The sequence below is a fragment of the Cricetulus griseus genome, chromosome 10 (genome assembly GCF_003668045.3).
Source record: "Cricetulus griseus strain 17A/GY chromosome 10, alternate assembly CriGri-PICRH-1.0, whole genome shotgun sequence".
Taxonomy (NCBI): Eukaryota; Metazoa; Chordata; class Mammalia; order Rodentia; family Cricetidae; genus Cricetulus; species Cricetulus griseus.
The window spans coordinates 24,220,996-24,246,628 of NC_048603.1; the positions used below are offsets into that span (position 1 = coordinate 24,220,996).

Here is a 25,633-nt window from a genome sequence, read left to right on the forward strand (position 1 = left end):
TCTCTCTCTCTCTCTCTCTCTCTGTCTCTCTGTCTCTCTCTGTCTCTCTGTCTCTCTCTCTCTTCCTCAGGACTGGCAATCAGCTGAGACAACCCAAACACCACCATCCCATGTATGGGAAGTTTAAAGTTGAATCTTGCATCTTCTTAGAGAGAATGTGTTTTATCTATTATATCTCAATAGATGTGATTAATTTTGGACCTTGTGGGTTAAACTGATGTCTGGATATTTTAAAAGATTTATGGTTTTTGCTTGTTTTCTCTGACCCCATGCATGGGATTTCTTATTTGTTTGCCTTCTGCCATATGGCTGCTTACTGGCTTCTATTAAGAAATATACCAGCTTAGATCCTACCGTAAAAGGTGTGACTCTCAGTCCTTTCAAATTGTTTAACCTGTCTCGAATCCAATACACTCAACTCGTTTATTGAATAGAACACCACCCAATGGACATGTTTGACAGCATTCTTTTTCCAAAATTTCTGATACCAGAAACTGCTCTAAGTTCCCCTGATGAGGATGTTAACTCTCCCAGCAAGAAAGAGATACGAAAAAACCAACAGAGCCCCCTCTCCACCTGTCTGAATTGTAACAATTCTCACCAAATTCACTGGTACTCCTCTTCCCAGATGGGCAAAGGATGGCTTCTTGGCTACAAAATTGGAGAGGGGTCGAGGCTTGAAGAATCTGTTCACCACTCCTGTTACTTCTGGTTTTGATACTGGGTGAGGAAGCATCCCAGCCCCCACCCCCAATTCCTGACCCTCCCAAGGGTTCTTCATTGATAACCCCTCCTGGCATGTCTGTATCTAAGGAATTGAAAGCTCAAGAATATCAACTTTTTAGACGATTTTGGTACACACTGCTACTAACTTAGAAGTATTGTGATGGTTTATGTTTCTATCATTATCTGTATGAGAGTCATTATCATTTCATCACTGGTGATACTAAAAACTATTTATATTAAAAAAAAACTTCCTGAGCCAGGGATTGGTGGCGCACGCCTTTAATCCCAGCACTCAGGAGGCAGAGGCAGGTGGATCTCTGTGAGTTCGAGGCCAGCCTGGTCTCCAGAGTGAGTGCCAGGATAGGCTCCAAAGCTACACAGAGAAACTCTGTCTCGGAAACAAACAAACAAAAAACCTTGCCTTAATCAAAGTGACACTAGAATCTCAAAATTATTTCCTTTGATTTTTAGTAAGCTTCAAGATTTTAAAATGTAGACTTGATCTTGTTTTTCTCTAGGGAATTAATATTTTGGTCCATAACACATTTGTGATGTCAAGTTCTATACTTCATCTTATCCAAAATAACCCTTTCCTCCCTGGAGTGGCTTTTTGTCAGGTATGGTCATGGAATGTGTGAAGTAACTGACACAAGCCTGTGCTTCTGGACTCTTCCCATCTTGCAGCCACATGTCACACCCAGGACATGCATCAGAAGATGGGTGAATAGTCCCAGCCTCATTTCCTGACAGTCTGGAACCAGACTTGTTCAGCTGGTTTTCTTTGTGAAGAAGGAGGCCCACTCTTTCCTAAGAACCCTCCCTTCTATGAGCCAATCCTACCTTCTGAGTTTGTATAAATTGCACTTGAATCAGAAGGCACAAGGACTGAGAGGAGCCCCATTCAATTGCACTTTCTCTAGAGGAGGAAAACCGGCTTCAACCTGGTAAGTGCTGCTGGGATGAGGGAGTAAGGAGAGTAGGCTGGATGGTCAGAGATGCTCGTTCAGGATGGTTGTGAAGTGAGCTGCTGGTTTGTTCCTATGTAATTCGACCCGCAGGGAAAGAAGCATTGTTTCCTCAAATTCTCCCTAAGGCATTAGTGGGGAGCTCACAAGCCTGTGTAAGGGTAGAGGCTGGGTCTCTGATGCATCTTTGTTCAGGTTTGGTGTTAGAGACACAATTGAAAATGATCACATGAGGACTTTTGCATGTTCAATGACAATTCTGTCTCATTATAGTCATTCATTCAAAACACAGTTGCTTGTCATTGAAAATCTTGTTCTTTGCTGTAAAGAAAGTGATATAAGCAGATTATTCTTATTTAATCTTGTTTTGTTTTGTTTTGTTTTTTCGAGACAGGGTTTTTCTGTGGCTTTGGAGGAACTAGCTCTTGTACACCAGGCTGGTCTCAAACTCACAGAGATCCACCTGCCTCTGCCTCCAGGGTGCTGGGACTAAAGGTGTGTGCCATCAACCCAGCTTTTTTTTTTTTTTTCTTCAAAGTGCTTTTACTCCTGTTGATATAGGCAAGTTCATGAGTGTCTACAGCCAAGGTTTTGATTTCCACCCAGACATCATTGTCACAAACATTTTATCTTCAGAACAGTGTCTACTGATTGGGGTGATGGTTTGTGTGGTTGTTTGTTTTAATCTTTCCCTGACTGTCAAAATCAAGTTGCTGAGGTATGAATTTATTTACTTTTTCTGCTTGGAAATGGCACTCACGGAAACAGTGCCACCTCCATTGTCTTGCACAATCTGGAAATTCCAAAGTCCTCAGCACTCCTCTGTCTTTCTCATGACCCACATAAAACCCTTCATTAATTATTTTGATTCTGTAGCACTCTTGAGTCATCATCTTAGTGTCAGCTTTGAATATCTCTTATTTAAACATTGCTATGAATAGCTTCAGAAGTAAGTCAGATTCTTTGCTGCTGGGATTTTTATACTGAGGAATTTTCCATGTCACAAGTCTACTTAGGTTATTCTTTGCCTTAATGATGTTCTCTTTGGCTCATTGGTAGTGCAGTTGGCCTTATGGATTCATGGATCCTGCAGCTTTGGAATTAAGTGACCATTGACTGATGCTATTCAGAACAGGGCTTAGGGAGATGGCCCAGCAGGTACAGCACTTACTGTGCAACTGTGAGCGTCAGACTTCTAATCTGAGAACCCACTTAAAACCCAGTGGGCAAGGTGCTCACCTGTCATCTCAGCAGGCAGGAGGTACAGCTAGGGGATCTCTGCATGCTGGCTAGCCAGACTAGCTGAAATGTGGAGCTCAGGTGTCAGCAAGAGACTTTGTCTCAATATAGAACATGGAGAGTGATTGACAGTCATTCAATGATAGCCACAAGCTTTCATATACACACGTGTGTATGTACATCTATATACATGTGTGCCTATACACATCCAAGCAAGCGTTCATACATACATGCACATACACCAAATACATATGTAACACTGGAAAATATTTAGGACCTGGAGGAATGGCTCAGCAGTTGACAGCATTTGATTCTCTTCCAAAGGACTTCAGTACATTTCCAGCACCCACAATGGGTGGCTCACTGTCATCTGCAACTCAAGTTCCAGGATCTGCTACCCTCCTCTGGCCTCATGGGCATCCATTAGAGGCACACACAGCCACACAGAAAATAAAATGAGTAGAGTGGATCACAAAAAAGTTCCCTTCCCACATAATAATCAAAACACCAAACATACAGAATAAAGAAAGAATATTAAGAGCAGCAAAGGAAAAAAGCCAAGTAACATATAAAGGCAAACCTATAAGAATTACACTTGACTTCTCCATGGAAACTCTGAAAGCCAGAAGGTCCTGGATAGATATTCTACCAACACTAAGAGACCATGGATGCCTACCCAGACTACTATACCCAGCAAAGATTTCAATCACTATAGACGAAGAAAAAAAGTATTCCATGACAAAAACAGATTTAAACAATACACATCCATTAATCCAGCCCTACAGAAAGTTCTGGAAGGAAAACTCCAACCCAAGGAAGTTAACTACACCCACAAAAACATAGGCAATAGATAATCCCACTTTGCCAACAGCCAAAAGAAAAGAGGTGGAAATCCACACACAATACCACCACCACCACCAAATTCAAAACAAACAAAAATTAACAATCAATGGTTATTAATATCTCTCAATATTAATGGTCTTCACTCGCCTATAAAAAGACACAGGCTGACAGAATGGATACAAAGACAGAATCCATCCTCCTGCTGCATACAAGAAACACACTTAAACTTCACAGACAGATGATACCTCAGAGTTAAGGGTTGGGGAAAGATTTTCCAATCAAATGGACTGAAGAAACAAGCTGGTATAGTAATCCTAATATCTAACAAATTAGACTTCAAACTAAAATCAATCAAAAGAGATGAAGAAGGGCATTTCATATTCATCACAGGAGAAATCCATCAGCATGAAGTCTCAATTCTGAATATCAATGCTCCAAATACAAAGGCACCCATATGTGTAAAAGAAACATTACTAAAACTCAAATCACACATAAAACCTCACACACTTATAGTAGGAGACTTCAACACCCCACTCTCACCACTAGACAGGAACACCAGACAGAAACTTAACAAAGAAACAAAGGAACCAACAGAAGTTATGACCCAATTGGGTTTAACAGATATCTATAGAACATTCCATCCAAGCACAAAAGAATATACCTTCTTCTCAGCACCACATGGATCCTTCTCTAAAATTGATCACATACTCAGCTATATAGCAAAACCTCAATAGTTACAAAAAAAATTGGAATACCCCCCTGTATCTCATCAGACCACCATGCTTTAAAGTTAGAACTCAACAACAACACATATTGCAGAAACCCTACAAACTCATGGAAATTGAACAATGCACAGTTGCACCATTCCTGGGTCAAGGAAAAACTACAAAAAGAAATTAAAGACTTCCTAGAATTTAATGAGAATGAAGACACAACATATGCAAACTTATGGGTCACTTTGAAAGCAGTGCTAAGAGGAAAGTTCATAGCACTAAGTGCCCACATGAAGAAACTGGAGAATTTAGAGAATTCACGGCACAACTGAAAGCTCTAGAACAAAAGGAAGCAAACTCTCCCAGGAGAAGTAGATGCCAGAAAATAATCCAATACAGGGCTGAAATCAATAAAATAGAAACTAGGAAAACAATACAAAGAATCAATGTAACAAAGAGTTGGTTCTTCAAGAAAATCAACAAGATAGACAAACCTTTATCCAAACTAACCAAAAGGCAGAGAGAGAGAGAGAGATCATGCAAATTTAACAAAATCAGAAATGAAAAGGGGAGCATAACAACGGACACTGAGGAAACCCATTGAAACATTAGGTCATACTTGGAAAACTTGTACTCTAGAAAATTTGAAAATTTAAAGGAAATGGACAATTTTCTGGATAGATATCACTTACCAAAATTAAATCAAAAACAGATAAGAAGTTTAAATAGACCTATTACCCCTAATGAAACAGAGCAGTTATCAAAAGTCTCCCAACCAAAGAAAGCCCAGGTCCAGATAGTTTCAGTGTAGAATTCTACCAGAAATTCAAAGAACAGCTAATACCAAAATTCCTCAAAGTGTTCCACACAATAGAAGTAGAAGGGTCATTGCCAAACTCTTTTTATGAGGCTCCAATTACCTTGGTCCCCAAGCCATACAAAGACACAACTGAGAAAGAGAACCAATGTCCCTCATGAACATTGATGCAAAAATACTCAATAAAATACTGGCAAGTTGAATCCAAGAACACCTCAGAAAAATCATCCACCATAATCACGTAGGCTTCATCTAATGGATGTAAGGATGGTTCAACACATGGAAATCCACCAATGTAATCCACCTTATAAACAAACTGAAAGAGAAAAACGACATGTTCATCTCACTAGATGCTGAAAAAGCCTTTGACAAAATCTAACACCCCTTCATGCTAAAGGTCTTGGTAAGATCAGGGATAACAGGAACATACCTAAACATAATAAAAGTAACATACAGCAAACCAGCAGCCAACATCAAATTAAATGGAGAGAAACTCAATGTGATGCCTCTAAAATCAGGAACAAGACAGGGCTGTCCATTCTCTCCATATCTCTTCAATACTGTACTTGAAGTTTTAGCTAGAGCAATAAGACAACAAAAGATCAAGGGGATACAAATTGGAAAAGAAGAAGTCAAACTTTCACTATTTGCAGATGATATGATAGTCTACGTCAGTGACCTGAAAAACTCTACCAGGGAATTCCTTCATCTGATAAACACCTTCAGCAAAGTGGCAGGATACAAGATTAACTCAAAAAACTCATTAGCCCTACTATATACAGATGATAAATAGGCTGAGAAAGAAGCAGAGAAACACCACCCTTTACAATAGTCACAAACAACATAAAATATCTTGGGATAAAACTAATCAAACAAGTGATAGACCTGTAAAGCAAGAACTTTGAGTCTTTAAAGAAAGAAATTAAAGAAGATGCCAGAAAATGGAAAGATCCCCCGTTCTCTTGGACAGGTAGGATCAACATAATAAAAATGGCAATCTTGCCAAAAGCAATCTACAGATTCAACTCGATCCTCATCAAAATCTCAACACATTTCTTCACAGACCTTGAGAGAACAATACTTAACTTTATATGGAAAACTAAAAAAAAACCCAGGATAGCCCAAACAACCCTGTTCAATAAAGGAACTTCTGGAGGCATCACCTTCCCTGACTTCAAGATCTATTATAAAGCTATAGTCCTGAAAACAGCTTGGTACTGGCACAAAAGTAGACAGATAGACCAATGGAATCGAATTGAAAACCCTGATATTAAACCACACACCAATGGACACCTGATTTTTGAGAAAGAATCTAAATTGATACAATGGAAAAAGAAAGCATTTTCAACAAGTGGTGCTGGCATAACAGGATGCTGGCATGTAGTAGAAGGCTGCAGATAGATCCATATCTGTCACCATGCACAAAACTTAAGTCCAAATGGATCAAAGACCTCAACATAAATCCAGCCATACTGAACCTCTTAGAAGAGAAAGTGTGAGTTACCCTCGAATGAATTGGCACAAGAGACTACTTCCTGAACATAATACTAGTAGCACAGACGCTGAGATTGACAAGTAATAAATGGGACCTCCTGAAACTGAGAAGCTTCTGTAAGGCAAAGGACACAGTCAACAAGAAAAAAAAATCGACAGCCCACAGAATGGGAAAAGATCTTCACCAACCCCACATCTGACAGAGGGCTGATTTCCAAAATATACAATGAGCTCAAGAAGCTAGACAGCAAAACACCGAATAATCCAATTAAAAAGTGGGGTATAGAACTTTATAGAGAATTCTCTCTAAAATGGCTGAAAGACACTTAAGAAAGCTTTCAACATCCTTAGCCATCAGGGAAATGCAAATCAAAACAACTCTAAGATACCATCTTACTCCTGTCAGAATGGCTAAAATCAAAGACACCAATGACAGTTTATGCTGGAGAGGATGTGGAGAAAGGGGAACACTTCTTCACTGCTGGTGGGAGTGCCAACTCATACAGCTACTTTGGAAATCAGTATGGGGATTCTTCAAGAAAATGGGAATCAGTGTACCAAAAGATCCAGCAATTCCACTCTTAGGCATATACCCTAAAGAGGCACATTCGTACTCTAAGGACATCGTTCAACTATGTTCATAGAAGCATTATTTGTAATAGCCAGAACCTGGAAGCAACCTAGGTGCCCCTCAACTGAAGGATGTATAAAGAAAATGTGGTACATTTACCCGAAGGAGTACTACTGAGTGGAAACAAACAAACAAACAAACAATGGAATCTTGAAATTCGCAGGCAAGTGAATGGAACTAGAAGAAACCATCCTGAGTGAGGTAACCCAGTCACAAAAAAATAAACAAACAAACAAATATGGTATGTGTTCACTCATATGTGGATTTTAGACATAGAGCAAAGGATTACCAACCTACTATCCACACCACCAAAGAAGCTAGGAAATAAGGAGGACCCTAAGAGAGACATACATGGTCCCCCAAAGAAGGAGAAAGGGACAAGATCTCCTGAGCAAATTGGGAGCATGGGGGGAGGGGAGAGAGAGCTAGGAGAATGAGAAGGGGAGAAGAGGAGGGGTGAGGAGGACACGAGGGAGCAGGAAGATTGAGTCAGGGGAAGAATAGAGGAGAGCAAGAAAAGAGATACCATAATAGAGGGAGCCATTATAGGTTTGAAGAGAAATCTGGCACTAGGGAAATGTCCAGAGATCTACAAAAGTAAGAATCTAAGCAATAGTGAAGAGGCTACCTTAAATGACCTTCTCTGATAATGAGATTGATGACGACCTTATATGCCATCCTAGAGCCTTCATCCAGTAGCTGATGGAAGCAGAGGCAGTCACCCACAGCTAAACACTGGGCTGAACTCCTGGAATCCAGTTGCAGAGAGGGAGGAGTGACGAGCAAAGGAGTTAAGACCAGGCTGGAGAAACCCACAGAAACAGCTGACCTGAACAAGGGGGAGCTCATGGACTCCAGACTGATAGCTGGGAAACCAGCATAGGACCGAACCAGGCCCTCTGAACGTGGGTGTCAGTGAGGAGGCCTAGGCAATCTATGGGGCCTCTGGTAGTAGATCAGTATTTGTTCCTAGTACACGAATGGACTTTGGGAGCCCAATCTCTCAGCTTAGACACATGGGGGAGGGCCTAAGCCCTGCTCCAAATGATATGGCAGACATTTAAGATCTCCCATGGAAGGCCTCAGCCTCCCTGGAGAGAAGAAATAGGATGGGATAGGGAGTAGGTAGGGGGCAGGGGAGGAGGGGAGGGAGAGGGAACTGGGATTGACATGTAAAACGAACTTGTTTCTAATATAAATAAAAATTAAATAAAAAAAGAACTAACACCAAAGTGTTCCACACATTTCAGGTTCTCCATTTCCCCATAACATTTAATGAGTGAATTCTATAAAAGACAATGTTCCCCGACTGAACATTCAGGTTAAATTGTCCTAATGTGAAAGTATTTTCCCCTAAAAATTTTGTTTTTACAGTAGCTTACGAAGTGCATATTTTCATTTTCATTCTATACTTATTATTTTTATGAAACACAGACAAATATAACACTAAAATAAACTATACTTATGTTCCTAGAATTACTAATTTATTTAAAAAGTATTCTATAAATAGTTGAAATTATCTGGGAAGACTGTGTGGTCATATGCAAAGACACTAATATCAGATTTTTATTATTAGCCTAGAAGTACCCAGCTATTTAGAGTTATGACTGTATGCATGAAAATACCTTCTATAATATTTAATATATTGTGGTAAAATACATAACTTGAGCTCTGCCTTCAGCAGGTTTTAAAACATATAAAAATGTATTGGTCCAGTCTTGCTAGCAGATCTACAGTTTTTTCATCTTGTACAAATGAAACATTAACCTGATTGACTAGCAATGTTCCCTTCCTCTCTCTTCCAGTAGAGGGCAGCCTTGCACTCTCTGGGACTTGGAGAATTTGAGATAATCCATATAAATACACCCATGGGTGATTACCCTTGAATATCCTCAAGATTTATCAAATTATTGCATTTTGTAAATTTTTTTCCCTTTAAGGTTGACAATAGTCCACAGTAAGATGTCACATTTTCCTTATCCTATTGGACAGTTAAATCGTTTCTACATTTTGGTCTTTGTGATTAGTGCTGCAATGGACATGGGTGTGCTATTTTATTGTTTTTTCTTTTTTTTTGAGACAGGGTTTCTTTGTGTAGCCCTGGCTGTCCCAGAACTTGCTTTGTACACCATGCTGCCTTTGACCTCATAGAGATCTGCTTGCCTCTATCTAACTCCTGAGTGCCTAGATTATGCCTGATTTTCAATTCTATTAAGTTTTTTTAGAAATCTTGGTTAGTTCTTTACAGGAGACAACAGTTTACATTCCCACAGTGTACCGGGTTTTATTTTTTTTTAACTTTAGTACTTACAATTATTGCCTTTATATTTTGGGGTAATAGTACCCTGACAGATATAATATCTCATTGTGATTTTCTCTAACACTTTTATGATATGTAGTGACATTGAGCTTTCTTTGTCTTATTCGTTATTTATATTTCTTTTTGGTACTACTGGGTCTTGAGCCCAGGTTCTTATTTGTGCCAGGGAAGGATTCTACTTCACTAGGCAAGGGACTGATTACATTTCTTATTTAGAGAAATGCCTATCCAAGTCATTAGCACACTTATTTCTTTTGGTATTTATTGTCATTTTAAATTAGCATGAAATAATGGGTTTCACTGTGGCATTCTCACATATGATTGCTCGTTATGTTTTCTAGTTCTCCTGACCCATCTCCACAGTCCCCAACTCCCTGACAATTGTCCCTTTCTGATTTCATGCTTTATAATACATATTTTATGTGTATATGTGTATATATTTATGTGTATATACATATACATACACACTTGTGTATATACATTTGTATACATACTCATATACATATCATGTAGTATGTGTGTACGAGAGATGCATGCAATATCTGTATTTCTGTGCTTAGTCTATTTTGTTTGGCATGATGGTCTTGAGTTCCATTCAGTGCATGGTGTAATGCCACAGTTTATGGCTGAATAAAACTTAACCATGCATGTATACATATCTTCTTTGTCCATTCTCTTTTAAAATTATGTATTTTTATGTATATGGAAGTTTTGTCTATATGTGTACACTATGTCTGTGCCTAGTGCCTGAGAAGGTTAGCAGAGGGCATAGGATGTCTTAGAATTGGAGTTAAAGATGGTTGGGAATTGCCATATAAGTGCTGGGAATTGAACCTGGGCCCTCTGGAAGAACAGAGTGTTGTTAACCTATGAGCCATCCCTCCAGCCTCTGTTCCATTCATCTTTAGGTGGGTCTCTAGACTGGGTCCCTATTTTGACTATTTGGGATAGTTCAAGGATAGCTCGGAGGTGTCCATCTCTGTTGTGTGGTCATGTGAAGGCTTTCTCACACTTTGGTGGTTTATGAAAAACACCAGGAATCAGTGAGAGTCAACCACACTCTTCCTCTTCTCAACTAAACTGCGTGTTTCCTTCTGTCTGACACTAGCAACATGCCCCACTCATTCGACTGGGTTTGCAAGGATGTGGTCAAAAAGCTTCAAGGAAAAGATCTGTGTCCTGTCAAACGTCTGTCAGATGCAACGAAGTTCCGTCAGTTTGAGATACTGCAGAAGACTGCTCAGTCACTGTTTTGGAAAACTGAAGATATCCCAATTGGATATTCACTCCTGCAGATCTTAGAGCCAAATTTTCCAGTCCCAGGTATTGTCAGTCAAGGGGCAGAGAATTGCAAACACCGGCATTTTCAGTGGTGCAACATCCTAGACCCATGAGCTGCTCAGACAGGTAGCTCATGAGCCATCCCTCTTAAAGGCAAAGGACAAGGAAGGTCCTCTAGGCATCCCTTCATTTTCTGGAACCTTCCTTGCATTTGGTCATAGAGTACTCCAAGAGCCTCTTTAGACGGGGATATGATACCCATGTTACAGAAAAAGTAGTTGAGGTTCCTAAAACAACTTGTTTGAAGTTACACAGTTCAAACTGGTTAGAATCAGGATCCAGACTGAGGTTACTCTGTCTGCAAGTCCAAGACCTTTTCCTTCTTCAGAGAGCTGCCCCGGGGCTGGATTCTGTACTTGGAAAGATAATGTCAGGAGACACTTCGCAAATGATGCTTCTCCTTTTGAGGATTAAGACTATGCTTGCCTTGGTTCTGGCATTTCCCCTCTGTAGTAATTGACATTTCACTTATTAACTGATTATATTTATTATATATAATTAACTATTAACTAGCTTCTTGACTAAGGTTTAAATGAGGAAGGGAACTGGCCTCATATCGCCTATTCTCTAGAGCAGTGAATTCTTGGCTAAACTTCTGTCCCATTTCCTCTTCAGAGCCTGAAGTGTCAGCTCCCATCCCGCTCAAATGCACTGTATCCCAGAAACTGAAGGGTCACCTGGGTGCCAAAGTCGTTGCAGAAGGAGGTGCATCAGCAGAGTTTGCTCATTCCGCCGGATACAACATCGAGGTTCAGTGTACCAGCATCCCAGCCTCAAAACTGGAAATTCTTCAGAACAGGTGAAAGGATGGGTCAGCCAAGTTCTGGGATGTTTTCTCGTAGGCAAAGAGGCAATGAGAGGGTTTATGACAACTCACATCATTCTACAAGTCATTGAAATAATGATTTATAATGCCCTAATAATACTCATTAATACACAATCACCCATGACTGTCCTATTAATGTGATGGGGACAGAAAAACAAGACAGACAGACAAAGGTTCTGATCTGATGGAAACTTGTGTTCACTGTCCCGAGGATGGCCGTGTAGGGAGGAAAGAATCGTAGAAGCAAATGGTTGGACGTTGACTAAAATGTGAGGAAGACTGTAGTAACCACGTGAACACCGCAGCTCTTTGGGACTTAGTTGACTTCTACCACAGCTCTTCTGAGATACAATGTAGAAGTAGAAATGTATGTTTTATTGCAGCATTTAGGTGTGATATGAGCATATAAGTCAGCCCATCTTACATATGCATATGTATGTCGGTAACTTTTTCATTCCACCTGGGAAACATTATTTAAAATTTTTTCTTTATTAAATTTTTTATTCTCTCTCTCTCTCTCTCTCTCTCTCTCTCTCTCTCTCTCTCTCTCTCTCTCTGTGTGTGTGTGTGTGTGTGTGTGTGTGTGTGTGTGTGTGTGCACCCTCATGCCATGGCTGAAATATAGAAGTCAGAAGACAGCTTGCAGGAGTCAGATCTCTCCCTCTGCTGTGTGTGTCCTGGAATCAAACTCATGTCAACAACCACCTGTATGTGCTGATCCCCTCTGCCAGCTCAGTCACTGTCATTGTTACAGCAAGAGCATTTACTGTCTGCTGCCTCAGCAGACTTCAGGCACGTGAAGCACACAGTCAACTATAACCACATCAGGCTTTAACCCAGGGATCTGAGTTCCTGTCTTCAGACTTGCATGGCCACAGAGTACAGACTGGGCCACACCAACCTCTTTGTTCTATACCCCAACCTGAAGCTGACGAAATCTCTTTAGTTCTAAAAGGCTGGCTCACATTTTCTTTCTCTTTCTTGTTTGCTTGTTTTTTGTCTGTCTTTTTTCTTTCTCATGGTTTGGTCTCTGTGTCTATGAAATTAGCCATTTGGATCTTCTCATTCTCATATTACACCTTCAGGAAACTGGTGGATAAAGAGCCATCATTTGTGAAGGATTGCCGGATTGGAGCAACGGACCTGTATGTGGTGACAGAGGCCTTTGAAGTGACCAAGGGTACAGTGCTGGAAGACAGTAGCAGTGTCAACTTACAAGGAAAAGTGCTCACCCCCCAGTTTGGCAAGGTGTGGGATAGGGATGTGAAGAAATCAGGAGTGTGGCCAGTGCACCCTGGCTTCTCAAGGGCTTCTGGGTACCGGTTTCTAGGGCTCAGAGAGTCATTATTTTTCTCTACTGGTTGAATGTAATATATGCTAATTCCTGATCTCAGTTTGCTTTGCTGTAGTTGCAATACTTTTAAATTTATAAATTTATTTCTTTTACATTCCAATCCCAGTTCCCCCTCTCTCCTCTCCTCCCGCTCCCCCTAATTATCCCCATCCTATTTCCCATCTGCTCCTTAGAGAGGTAAGGCCTCCCCTAGGAAGTCTACTAAGTCTGTCCCATCATCTCTTTGAGGCAGGACCAAGGCCCCTCTCCACCCCCACAGCCCTGTGTCTAGGCTGGGCATGGTATCTCTCCATAGAGAATGGGCTCCACTAAGTCAGTTTGTGCATTAGAGTTAGATCTTGGACCCATTGCCAGTGGCCTCATATATTGTCCCTGTCACACCACTGTCCCCTATATTAAGGGGTCTTATGCCGGATCCCCAGTTGTCAGTCCTGAGTCAGTGATCTCTCACTAGCCCGGGTCAGCTGATTCTGTGGGTTTCCCCATCATGGTCTTGACTCCTTTGTTTATGTTATTTGCTCCTCCCTCATTTTGACTGGACTCCAGGAGCTTGGTCCATTGGTTAATTGCAGATTTCTGCATCTGCTTCCATCTGTTTCTGGAAGAAAGTTCTAGCTTCTCTTTGCCTCATTGATTCTTTGTATTGTTTTCTTTGTTTCCGTTTGATTGATTTCAGCCCTCAGTTTGACTATTTCTTGTCATCTACTCCTTCTGGGTGAGTTTGCTTCTTCTTGTTCTAGCTCTTTCAAATTGTTCTGTTAATTCACTGCTGGGGGAGTTTTCCAGCTTCTTTATGTAGACATTTAGTGCTAAGAACTTCTTAGCACCGCGTTCACTGTGTTTGTATTGCTCAGCGGTAGACACCAGCCTGGCATTCATGGAGCTCTGGGCTCAGCTGCCAGGCCTCTCCAGGCTCACCTCCCAAATCTCATTGTAGGTAAATATTGTCCTACAAGGGGGACAAGCAATAATTGAACATGAGGACCGGGAGGAAGGGGAAGTGAGAGACTGCTGGTGTTTTCTCATGAGCTTTCTAGATTTGACTTTTCAACCATAGGCACATGTTGCGTTGATGAAAAATAAACATATTTTTTATGAGACGAAGAAATATAAACCTCTAGGAATATTTTGTCTTCCCAGGTTCAAGCCCAGGGAGAGTGGCAAAGGGAAAGAAAGGATTCAGTGCCTATCCTAAAGGGTGCAGTGGTGGCCTACAAGAAGAAGCAATTGGTCATTGAGAATGACACTTGTGGTGAGCAGTTGTGGGGGATAAGTGGGTGTGGGGTGTCCCATGACCTGACCCTCCTGTTCTCTCCTGACTATAGACCTGGAGTAGCATTCTCAGTGTCCCAGGCACATGTCTCACCAGCCTTAGCCACCCCTAAGCATGGCCAAGCTCAAATACTACTATCTGTAGTGCAGAGATAGTCTCTTGTTTGGGAAAGGATCCAATCCGGAGTGCTCAGATGGAGGTGTTTTGGGCTGAATGAAGCCTGGGCCCAACCCCAGGCATCTCTAGTCATCCATCTGTAGCCAGTCAAGGTCCTGCCACTCTCAGAAGATCAGCAGGGAGACACCAGGTACTCTAGGTGATTCTTAAACCCACATTAAATCTCTATAAAATAATGGAAGCAGAGCACATATGAAACTGTAGACAGAATGCATGGGCAACACAGCACAGGCTTTTCTCCATGTCTGTTAGCTTGAAATGTACCATCTCCCCCCAACACACGGACACACAGACACACAGACACACACACAGACACACACACACACACACACACACACACACACACACACACACACACACTTGAAATATTTACCTTGTAAATTCTAGTCAAGGGAAAGTCCCAGAGTCAATCCCCTAGTTGGCAGCAGTAGACAAGGAAGCATTTACAGTATGGGATAATTACTGGATGATGACTTCTAGAGAAGGATTATCTACAAACTATTGGCACCCATGGCAGAGTCATAGGGTGGGGAGTGGGTACAAGGGTCGAGATACCGTCAAAATGCCTGGGGGAGAAGTCTTTACTGTTACTGATCACGCTAAGTGAAAAATGAACCCTTTACTAAAAATATTAACAGAAAACAAACAAACAAAATACCCAAATCTGATCAGAGCAGATGTTGTACTCAGAGAAGCAAGGCCGTATTTGTGGAGACCGAATCCAGGGGAGCTCCCTGTAAGATAAACTATAAAACCTGAGGTGGCTTGGAAGGAGAAAAGTGATGTCCCATGGAGAGGACACTTAGGGGAGCTGAATAAAGGGGGGCTGTGTGAGAGGAGGTGATGATGGGAGGGGGCTCTGGGTGAGGTCTCTGAAGGTGCAGAGAGTGTTGTCTGGTTAAGTAAAGAGTTTGTTTAACCTGAGGACTAAGACAGTTTAGGGTCGGATGCTTAGCCATCACTTATTTCCTGTCTTCATGTCAGCTTGGGGGTGGGGTAGATATCTCATTTCCCCTCAGACATGAGAAGGGACAGTTTTCTCCTCAGCAGCTGGCCAGTGATGTGACAATTATTAAGTCCTTTCTGGTCTGTTATGAGGACTAAATTTGTGCTTGCCTGTCAGCCCATTGTACCAGTTGGGTCCCTTCCCTCCTGTGTCTGATTGTGTAGACAAGATGGCCTGTTCGCCCCCTAGTGCTCAGAATGTGACTTGCAGACACACTCTGAAGTTTGCTCTTTGTTTTTAACTTTGTTAGTTCCCACATTAAATGTTGTCATCCTCCCCCCCCATCATTTCATGTGTCAAATGCTTGAACTCTGTTGTCAGGAAGTCTCAGGCCTCAGCAGTTCACTATGGATACAATGCAGAACAATGAAAGATTGCCAGATTGAGAGTGGACAAGGAGGGGACAGCTGGTGACTGAAGGCTGACAAGGACTCTATATGACAGGGAAGGGGGAAGCTACTCTGCTTTACCTCATGGAGTTATTTATTTCTTTATTCCTGTGTTATGAGGGGTTGTGTTTTTCCTGCATGTGTCCTTGCAATGCCCCAAGAAGGCCAGAAGATGGTGCTGCCACGTGGGTGGTCCTTTGCAAGAGCAGCAGTGTCTCTTAACTGTTGATCTGGCTCCCCTGCCCTCATGGGGAATTCTGGGATGTCAGAGGGCTTGATGGTCACCTTGATGCCTATTGGAAATGCAGGTTTCAGGCTGGTGGGAGGGATTGTCTGGTAAAGGCACCTGAGCCTGGCCTGATGCCTTGAGCTCCACCCTGAGGTAACACATGTTGGAAGGAGATAACTGACTCCCAGAGTTGTCTTCTGACCTCTCCATGTGCTGTCGGCATGCACACACACAGTGAACAAACACACATAATTCAGTAAAATAAAAAGCAAGTTTCAGGGCACCTGTCTAAGGACCTGGTTCCTGGTCACAGAGGTAGTGTCTATGCTGACATCATCCCTGGAGTTAGTTCTGAGAGTCTGGAAATGGGGTATGGGGACTACTCTAGCAGGTGTAATTGTATGTCTACTAACCGAGTTTCTTTTCCATTCAGCCATTCTCCTTTCTGCTAAGGCCAAGAAGAAAACTCTTCTAGGGATACCTCGTATGCAACCTAGGTTCCTAAGTGGATCTCAATACTTTCAACCCAAATCATATTCTTTAGAAATTGAGATAAGTATGTTTCTGTTGGACTGCATCTCCATGGGGATGGATTTATCCTAGGGAATTTCTTGGGAAAGCAGAATTCCCAGGTGAAAATTGAGGGTGGATGGAGGGGTTGGGAAGAACAGGAGGAGGGGGAGTGGTGGCGAGCCTGAGTCTTGGTGAGTGAACCCTTTTACCTTCTCTCTCCAGGGCCACATTCTAGAAGACAGCTAGGTGAGTGAACACTTCTGGGGACCTGAAAGTCAAACCTGCTCCTTCATGCTGACACCCAAATAACAATGACCCACCTGGCTGTCTTTACCCAGGGTCTTGAGATCTGGTCTTTTGCACTAGGGCGGGGGTGGAGGATAGAGAAATGTCAGGGGTACAGGGGAAGTAAGGTCAAATGTTAATTCTTGTGCAGCAAATGTATTTTCTCTTTCTAGACTGGGAGTTAAATTACATCTCTCCAATTGGTGAGTGTGTGTCTGGTGGGGTTGCTATGGAGATCTGGGCCATGTTACTGTGCTCAGCCCTAGACCTGGCTCTGGTTCCTGTGGGATGCAGAAAATACAGACTGGATGGGGCAAGAGGAGATGGCAGGAGAGGGACTCTCCAATGTGTGTGTCTTCTTTTCTAGGAAGGATAGAGGAACCCTTATGCCATGGTGAGTTTTTTGGTGGGAACCTCAATTTCAAGCAGTAAACCCCAGGCTTGGAACTCAAACGACAACTTTCTATGGAACTCATAAAACCGAGGTCTCCTTTCCCATTTTTAGTTAGTTCAGCTCACACAAGCACAGCCGTGTGGACTCATGTTCACTGGGATTTACCAGGAAGCAGGCCACACTCCAGCATGGACAATGTGAAATAATCAGATGAGAATGCCCATGTCTTTGGAGCTTCCTCTATGGTGACCTCTCACATTCACAGGTCACCCAGAGGACACTTGGCAAGAAACAGCGTTTCCCAAAGTGTGGTGCTTGGCTAACTCTCCATAGACAGTGCAGATTCTTACTCATAAGGGAGCTCTTACATGCCAGGTGCCTTACAAATACAACGTACTTGATCCCTTATCGTGTCCCCATTTGTCACACTTGAAAACTGATTTGGAAACACTGAGTGGTGTCATCTCTGGGGTCCAACAGGACATTTCCTTATGACATCCCAGAATGAACACTTGGTCACTTTTCTCCCACCTGTGCTAACCAGTTTTCAGGGTTCCCATCTGCACTCCCAGTGCTGTGTCCCCTCCTTCCAGAGTGCTGAAGCTGCCTGCTGTCTAGTCTGTCTAGCTTCATGGTAGTTGCCTCACTGGGCCCAGGCAGGCTATCAATGGAGATGCTTGTAGCCACTGGAAATGGTATTGAAGGGAAGGACTTACCATCCTAGGGATATTTAATTGCAGAATTATTCTCACTTCTGATGGGTGTTTCTGACTGTGAGCAGATTTCCAGCATCTACAAAATGAGATTTCTGAGAAAACATGGAAACTGGCTATACTGTCAAAGGATGTTCAAGAGGTTGTGTTCTCCAGCCTCCTGCCCATGCTCAGAGACAAGGAGATTCTGTATGACCTGATGATCATGGTGAGATTTCCATAGCTGCCTAGAGATGATCAAACCTGTCAGGGACAGTTTGGGTGATGGAGGTATGTAACAATAAGTCTTTACTGCAAGCTGCCCAAGCCTTGCTTCCAGGTGGGAGCCTTCTGCCAGCGGCCCGAGTTCTGCCCACCACCACGTTAACGTCCCAAGTAACATACAGAGACTTATATTAGGCACAAATGCTGCTTGGCCAATGACTAGGACTTCTCATCTGCTAACTCAGTCTTAAATATCATAAATCTATATATTTTATAAGACTTAACTTATTGAGGATGCCTTCCACTGGCTCCCTCTCTTGAAGGTGGATCACATGGCAAGTAGAGAGCAGAGACCAGGAGGAAGAGAGAAAAGGGAAGACTTCCTTCTTGTCCTTGCTTATACACGAGTTTGCCTGCTATGTCACTTCCTGCCTGGATCACACTTCTTTACTACATTTCCCAGAATCCTCCTTGACTTCTAGTCCCGTCTAACTTGCTGCCTCATTGGCCAAACAGTACTTTATTTATCATGCAATAAGACAAACACATACACAGAAGCACTTCCCCCATTAGGGGTGCTAAGATACATGAGGGAGGAGGGATGCACATGGTACCCAGGAGACTGAGAAAGATGTCAAAGAGTGGGGATAAGGCCTCCTTGTACAATGATGAGGGCTGGAGAGTGTGGCACCGAATTCTGCTCAGGACTCTCTGGGGGAGGCAGAATCTATAGCCCACACCTTGATTAACTTCTCTGGACATAGGCACATGACACAGTAATGGTCTTGAACCAGATATGGGAAGCTGAGGCTACTTGCAGGAATGTTGCAAGTTCAAAGCCTTCCTGGGCTACACAGCAAGGTCAGTGCTGGTGCTGGCAACAGCATGAGACCCTGTGACACAAAAGAGAAAAGTGGAAGGAAAAGGGAGCCAGGCTGTAGCTTCATGGCAGAGCACTGGTCCAGCATAATAAAGCCAACTGGACCCCAGCAGTGGGAATGTTGTTAACAGAACACCTGTCCCTTCTAGCTGGAATTGGGTGATTTGGGGCACATGCATGGCCCAGGTGGTGTGATCCTAGATGAGCTACGAAAGGACCCATGGATTGGCCTAAAGGACCTCATTCTTTATCTTCTTCACGCCCTAATGGGTAAGATTTGGGGAAAGTGTTAGGGTCCTGGTGCTGGCTCTCACAGGGTTGTTTTAGATGGCTCCTCCCAAGAGGTCTGGAGTTCTCATGATCATTGTCAATCCCTCTTCTCTCTAAGGTCAGCAAGGCTAGCTTGAGAACAGTCCATGTGCCAGAGATGGAGTCTGAGGTATAGAGAGTAAGCCATCACCAAGCTCCTAACATAGACTTTCTGGCAAGATGGTTCCTGCCTCAGCTCTTAGATTTTCAAGATGTTTAGGATTCTAGAGCCCAGCTCCAGGGCAGATGTCCTTTCTAGGGCAGTGAGCTTGACCTTCAAGTCCAATGGGGCACATTCCTCTGTCCCCCATTTCTCCTTTCATTGGGTGTCCTAATTCATGGTAAGATGCAAATATTGAGTCTGTCATTCTCTTTCCTCATGTGTCTCTCCCCCAGTGCTGAGTGATACCCAACTCAATCTGCTGGCCCTGTCCATGGAGAAGAGACTGCTCCTCCAGCAAAGAGAGCTGGTAAGAAACCCCCATGGGGCTGGCTTCCAGGGAGGGGGAGATGAAAGCAGGAAGTGCAAGGACATTCTAGAAGAAAGTTTCTACAAGGAGATGAGCCAGGAACCTCCTGGTTGCCTTCTGTATCTGAGGAGCAGGCTTGTTGGACTTTAACCTGTCATGAGCATCTCTGTACTTATGGGGCCTCAAGAAGCAAGACTCAGTAAGTCTAAATTAGCCACCCAGGAGGGCATCTGTGGAACTAAGGGGATAAAAGTCAGGTACATCTTTCTTTCTTTACTGTTACCATTTATAAATTGTCTTTTCTCTTCCCACCCATTAATCTATAAATACAAAAGTGTGGCTAGCCATGTGCACACACACTCACACACACTCACACACACTCACACACAGAGAAACACACATGCACACACACACACACACACACACACACTCACACACCCTCACACACAGAGAAACACACATGACACACACACACACACACACTCACACACCCTCACACACAGAGAAACACACACACACACACACACACACACACACTCTTCTGCAGCACAGAGTTTATTATTACTGAGTTGTAGCTTCGGAACCTATGCAAGGTGCCTTCTGGTCTTGCTTCGTTCATTTCCCTGTGTGGCTCCTGCTGCTCTGACAGAATGCTTCTCACTCTGGTGTCTCAGTCTGGTCTGCCCAACATGAGAGTTTTTCTTGCAGGTAAAGAGCATCCTGCAGCAGAACTTCAAGTATCCCTGGAACATCCCCTTCACTCTCCAGCCTGAGCTCCTGGCCCCACTCCAGGGGGAGGGCCTGGCCATTACTTATGAACTGCTGAAGGAATGTGGGCTGAAGATGGAGCTGGATAATCCCAGGTCAACTTGGGATCTGGAAGCCAAGATGCCCATGGCTGCCCTTTATGGGAGCCTGTCATGTCTGCAGCAACTTGTAGAAGCCTAAATCTTCCTCAGAGCCTGGCCCCAGCCAGCCAGTGCTGAGTCCTGGACACATTTGAGATATGGTCCCTTGACATAGACAAGAGAGGAGATTTCTGTGCGTGTTCTAGGTGGGGTCAATGGTGATGCTAACTAAGCTTTCTTTTTTTAAATGTACTATTCATTCACAATTATATAAATAACTTGTTTTGATCATATTCCCTTCCCCCATTGTCCTTTTTTAATTCACCTCCTCCAAGCCCCTTTCCACTCACTTCTTATTCAACTTTTTTTTTTCTTTTAATGCTCTACTGCACTTATTAGGCTTGTTTACAGGACTGTGGGATTATTAACCTGAGTAAGGCTCACTTCCCAGAGGCTACACTGCTGAGCAATGTGACTCCTTCCCCCAGCAATTAACTGCCTACAGTGTCTTTTTAAATAGCTACTCTATGTTTATATGTTTACAAACCGCTCCTCTCGTCTCCCAAAGAGCCTCCAGCACCTTTTTCATGCACCCTTCTCACTCTGGGAGCCACACCTGAGACTAAGACTCAAAGTTTCCCTCCCCTTAACAACCACTCCCTGCTCCTGGCAAAGGGCTGGAGGTAGGTGGACTCATGTCATAGGGTTTCTTTGAAATTACCCATGTCTAGATTTTATTTTTTTAATTAGCATTTTTCCTAAATCACAATAGCAAAAAAATATTAAGTAAAAATGTTAAAATTCCACCAACAGAAATACTGAGACACTTTACAGTCTTAGGTTTTTATTTAGTTTTTTTTTTTTTTGGTACATCTTTACAATCTCCTGTTTTATATTTACTGCCAACACTGGTCAGTTTGGAATAGTCATAGTTCAGAGACCCACCTGAAAGCTACCTGCAAGATCATGGTTTGTCACTTTCCCCTGTCAGTGATATCTATCTGTACACACTAAGTTGCAGCCATTCCTTAGACTCTATGGACTGTGGAGTAATACCATCCTAGAGCCTTCATCCATTAACTGGTGGAAGCAGAAACAGAGATCCACAGCTAAGCACTCAACTGGACTCCTGGAATCCAGTTGTAGAGAGGGAGGTGTGATGAGCAAAGGGGTCAAGACCAGGCTGGGGAAACCCACAGAAACAGCTGACCTGAGCAAGTGAGAGCTCAAGGACCCCAGTCTGACATCTGGGGAACCAGCATAAGACCCAACTAGCCCCCTGAAGTTGGGTGTCAGTTAGGAGGCCTGGGCAATCTATGGGGCCTCTGGCAGTGGATCAGTATTTATCCCTGGTGCATGAATGGACTTTGGGAACCCATTCCCTATGGAGGGCAACTCTCTCAGCCTAGATACACAGGGGAGGACCTAGGTCCTGCCCCAAATGATGTGGCAGACTTTGATGATCCCTCATGAGAGGCCTCACCCTCCCTGGGGAGTGAATGGGGGTGGGTGGTCAGTGGGGAGCATGGGAGGGTGGGAGGCAGAAGGAACTGTGATTGGTTTGTAAAATAAGATTTTTAAAATTTAATTAAAAGTATATATATACACACACACATATTTATACATATATAATTGGTTCATGCATAGATTTTTAATTTCAAGGTCCAGTATTACTAGTTTTGTTGTTGTTGTTTTTATTAGTTCAAATTAGGGAACAAGCTTGTTTCACATGTACGTCCCTTCTCCCTCTCCCTCCCCTCACCCCCATCCCTCCTCTCCAACCCCCAACCTACCCCCCCACCCCATCCACCCACCACTCCCCAGGCAGGGTAGGGCCCTCAATGGGGGCTCTGCAAAGTCCACCAAATCTTCCTGTGCTGGGCCTGGGCCCTTCCCCTTGTGTCCCTTCACATGGGATGGGCTCTCAAAGTCCCTTCTTACACCAGGGAAAAATACTAATCCACCACCAGAGGCTCCCTGGAGTGCAGAGGCCTCCTTATTGGCATCCATGATCAGGGGTCTGGATCAGTCCTGTACTGGCCTCCCAGACAGCATCTGGGGTCGATGTGCTCCCCCTTGTTCAGGACAACTGTTTCTGTGGGTTTCTCCAACCTGGTACAGACCCCTTCGATCTTCATTCCTCCCTCTCTTCAACTAAATTCCAGATTTCAGCTCAGTGTATATCTGTGGATGTCTGTCTCTGCTTCCACCAGCCACTGGGTGAGGGCTCTAGGGTGGCATAAAGAGTAGTCATCAATCTCATTTTAGGGGAAGGGCTTTTAGGTTATCCTCTCCACCATTGCCTGGATTGTCAGATCATGTCATCCTTGTAGGTCTCTGGAGATCTCCCTGGTGCCAGATCTCTCCTCAGACCTATAGTGGCTCCCTCTAATATGGTATCTCTCATCCTGCTCTCTCTCCTCTATTCTTCCCCCAACTCAATATCTCTGCTCCTCCATTTCCTCTCCTCTACTCCTCTTCTCTTGCTCTTATTGTGGCAGCAAACTCTCCCCTTCCCTCATGCTCCCAATTAGCTCAGGAGTTCATGCCACTTCCATTCCTGGGGACCATTTATCCCTTAGAGTCCTTCATGTTTCCTAGTTTCTTTGGTGAAGAGGAATATAGGCTGGTAAACCTTTGCTCTATGTCTAAAAATCATATATGAGTGGGTACATACCGTGTTTGTCTTTTTGTGACTGGGTTACCTCACTCAGGATGGTTTCTTCTAGTTCCATCCATTTGCCTGCCAATTTCAAGATTCCATTGCTTTTTTATGCTGAGTAGTACTCCATTGTGTAAATGTACCACATTTTCTCAATCCATTCTTCAGTTGAGGGGCATCTAGGTTGCTTCCGGGTTCTGGCTATTACAAACAATGCTGCTATGAACATGGTTGAACATAAGTCCTTGTTGTATGAACATTCACTATTTGGGTATATACCCAAGAGAGGGATTGCTGGATCTTGAGGTAGACTGATTCCCATTTTTCTGAGCAACCTGCCATACTGATTTCCAGAGTGGTCTTACAAGTTCACACTCCCACCAGCAATGGAGGAGTGTTCCTTCTTCTCCACATCCTCTCCAGCATAGATTGTTGTTGGTATTTTTTATTTTAGCCATTCTGGCTGGTGTAAAATAGTATCTCAGAGTTGTTTTGAGTTGCATTTCTCTGATGGCCAAGGATTTTGAGCACTTTCTTAAGTGTCTTTCAGCCATTTCAGATTCCTCTGTTGAATATTCTCTGTTTAGTTCTACACCCTACTTTTTAATTTCATTGTTTGGTGTTTTGGTGGCTAGCTTCTTGAGCTCCTTGCATATTTTGGAAATCAGCCCTCTGTCAGATGTGGGGTTGGTGAAGATCTTTTCCCATTCTGTGGGGGGTCGTTTTGTCTTACTTCTCAGTTTCAGGAGGCCCCATTTATTAATTGCAGACCTCAGTGTCTGTGCTACTGGCGTGATGTTCAGGAATTTGTCTCCTGTGCCAATTTGTTCAAGGGTAATTCCCACTTTCTCTTCTAGAAGATTCAGTGTGGCTGGATTTATGGAGAGATCTTTGATCCATTTACACTTAAGTTTCGTGTATGGTGACAGGTATGGATCTATCTGCAATCTTCTGCATGTCCGAATCCAATTGTGCCAGCACCATTTGTTGAAGATGCTATCTTTTTTCCATTGTATAGGTTTAGCACCTTTGTCAGAAATAAGGTGTTTGTAGGTGTGTGAGTTAATATCAGGGTCTTCAATTCGATTCCATTGGTCTATCTGTCTATTCTTGTGCCAATACCAAGCTGTTTTCAGAACTATGGCTCTATAGTAGAGCTTGAAGTCAGGGATGCTGATGCCTCCAGAAGATTCTTTATTGTAAAGAGTTGTTTTGGTTATCTTGTGTTTTTTATTTTTCCATATAAAGTTGAGTATTGTTCTTTCAATGTCTGTGAAAAACTGTGTTGGGATTTTGATGGGGATTGCGTTGAATCTGTAGATTGCTTTTGGTAGGATTGCCATTTTTACTATGTTAATTCTACCTATCCAAGAGCATGGGAGATCTTTCCATTTTCTGGTATCTTATTTAATTTCTTTCTTTAAAGTCTCAAAGTTCTTATTGTACAGATCTTTCACTTTTTTGGTTAGTGTTACCCCCCAGATATTTTATGTTGCTTGTGGATATTGTGAAAGGTGATAGTTCCATGATTTCTTTCTCATTGGGTTTATCATCTGTATACAGTAAGGCTACAGATTTTTTTTTGAGTTAATTTTGTATCCTGCTACCTTGCTGAAGGTGTTTATGAGTTGTAGGATTTCCCTGGTAGAGTTTTTCGGGTCACTTATGTAGACTATCATATTATCTGCAAATAGTGAAAGTTTGACTTCTTCCTTTTCAATTTGTATCCCTTTCATCCCCTTTTCTTGTCTTATTGCTCTAGCTAGAACTTCAAGTACAATATTGAAGAGGTATGGAGAGAGTGCACAGCCTTGTCTTGTTCCTGATTTTAGAGGAAACGCTTTGAGTTTCCCTCCATTTAGTTTGATGTTGGCTAATGGTTTGGTGTATATTGTGTTTATCATGTTTAGATATGTTCCTGTTATTCCTGTTCTCTCCAAGATCTTTATCATGAAGGGATGTTGGATTTTGTCAAAGGCTTTTTCAGCATCTAGTGAGATGATCATGTGGTT

At 42.8% G+C, this 25,633-nt stretch overlaps 1 protein-coding gene across 1 annotated transcript; it reads left to right on the top strand.

Moving 5' to 3' along the window:
* Window positions 1-10,860: 10,860 nt before the first annotated feature.
* LOC113837446 (gasdermin-C-like) lies at window positions 10,861-21,252 on the top strand. Its single transcript, XM_035449667.1, has 9 exons — window positions 10,861-11,071; window positions 11,705-11,888; window positions 13,001-13,163; window positions 14,410-14,521; window positions 16,777-16,941; window positions 18,317-18,456; window positions 19,482-19,602; window positions 20,038-20,111; window positions 20,820-21,252. The coding sequence occupies exons 1-9, from the start codon at window positions 10,861-10,863 to the stop codon at window positions 21,057-21,059; spliced, it is 1,410 nt and encodes a 469-aa protein (XP_035305558.1). The 3' UTR covers window positions 21,060-21,252.
* The last annotated feature ends 4,381 nt before the right edge of the window (window positions 21,253-25,633 follow it).

What these genes read in the sequence shown, in the direction of transcription:
- LOC113837446 (XM_035449667.1), top strand. Translation starts at nt 10,861, where the DNA reads ATGCCCCACTCATTCGACTGGGTTTGCAAGGATGTGGTCAAAAAGCTT. An exon ending in GCCAAATTTTCCAGTCCCAG is followed by an intron (nt 11,072 to 11,704) that starts GTATTGTCAGTC and finishes TTTCCTCTTCAG; the next exon opens with AGCCTGAAGTGTCAGCTCCC. An exon ending in CTCCATGGGGATGGATTTAT is followed by an intron (nt 16,942 to 18,316) that starts CCTAGGGAATTT and finishes GACTGTGAGCAG; the next exon opens with ATTTCCAGCATCTACAAAAT.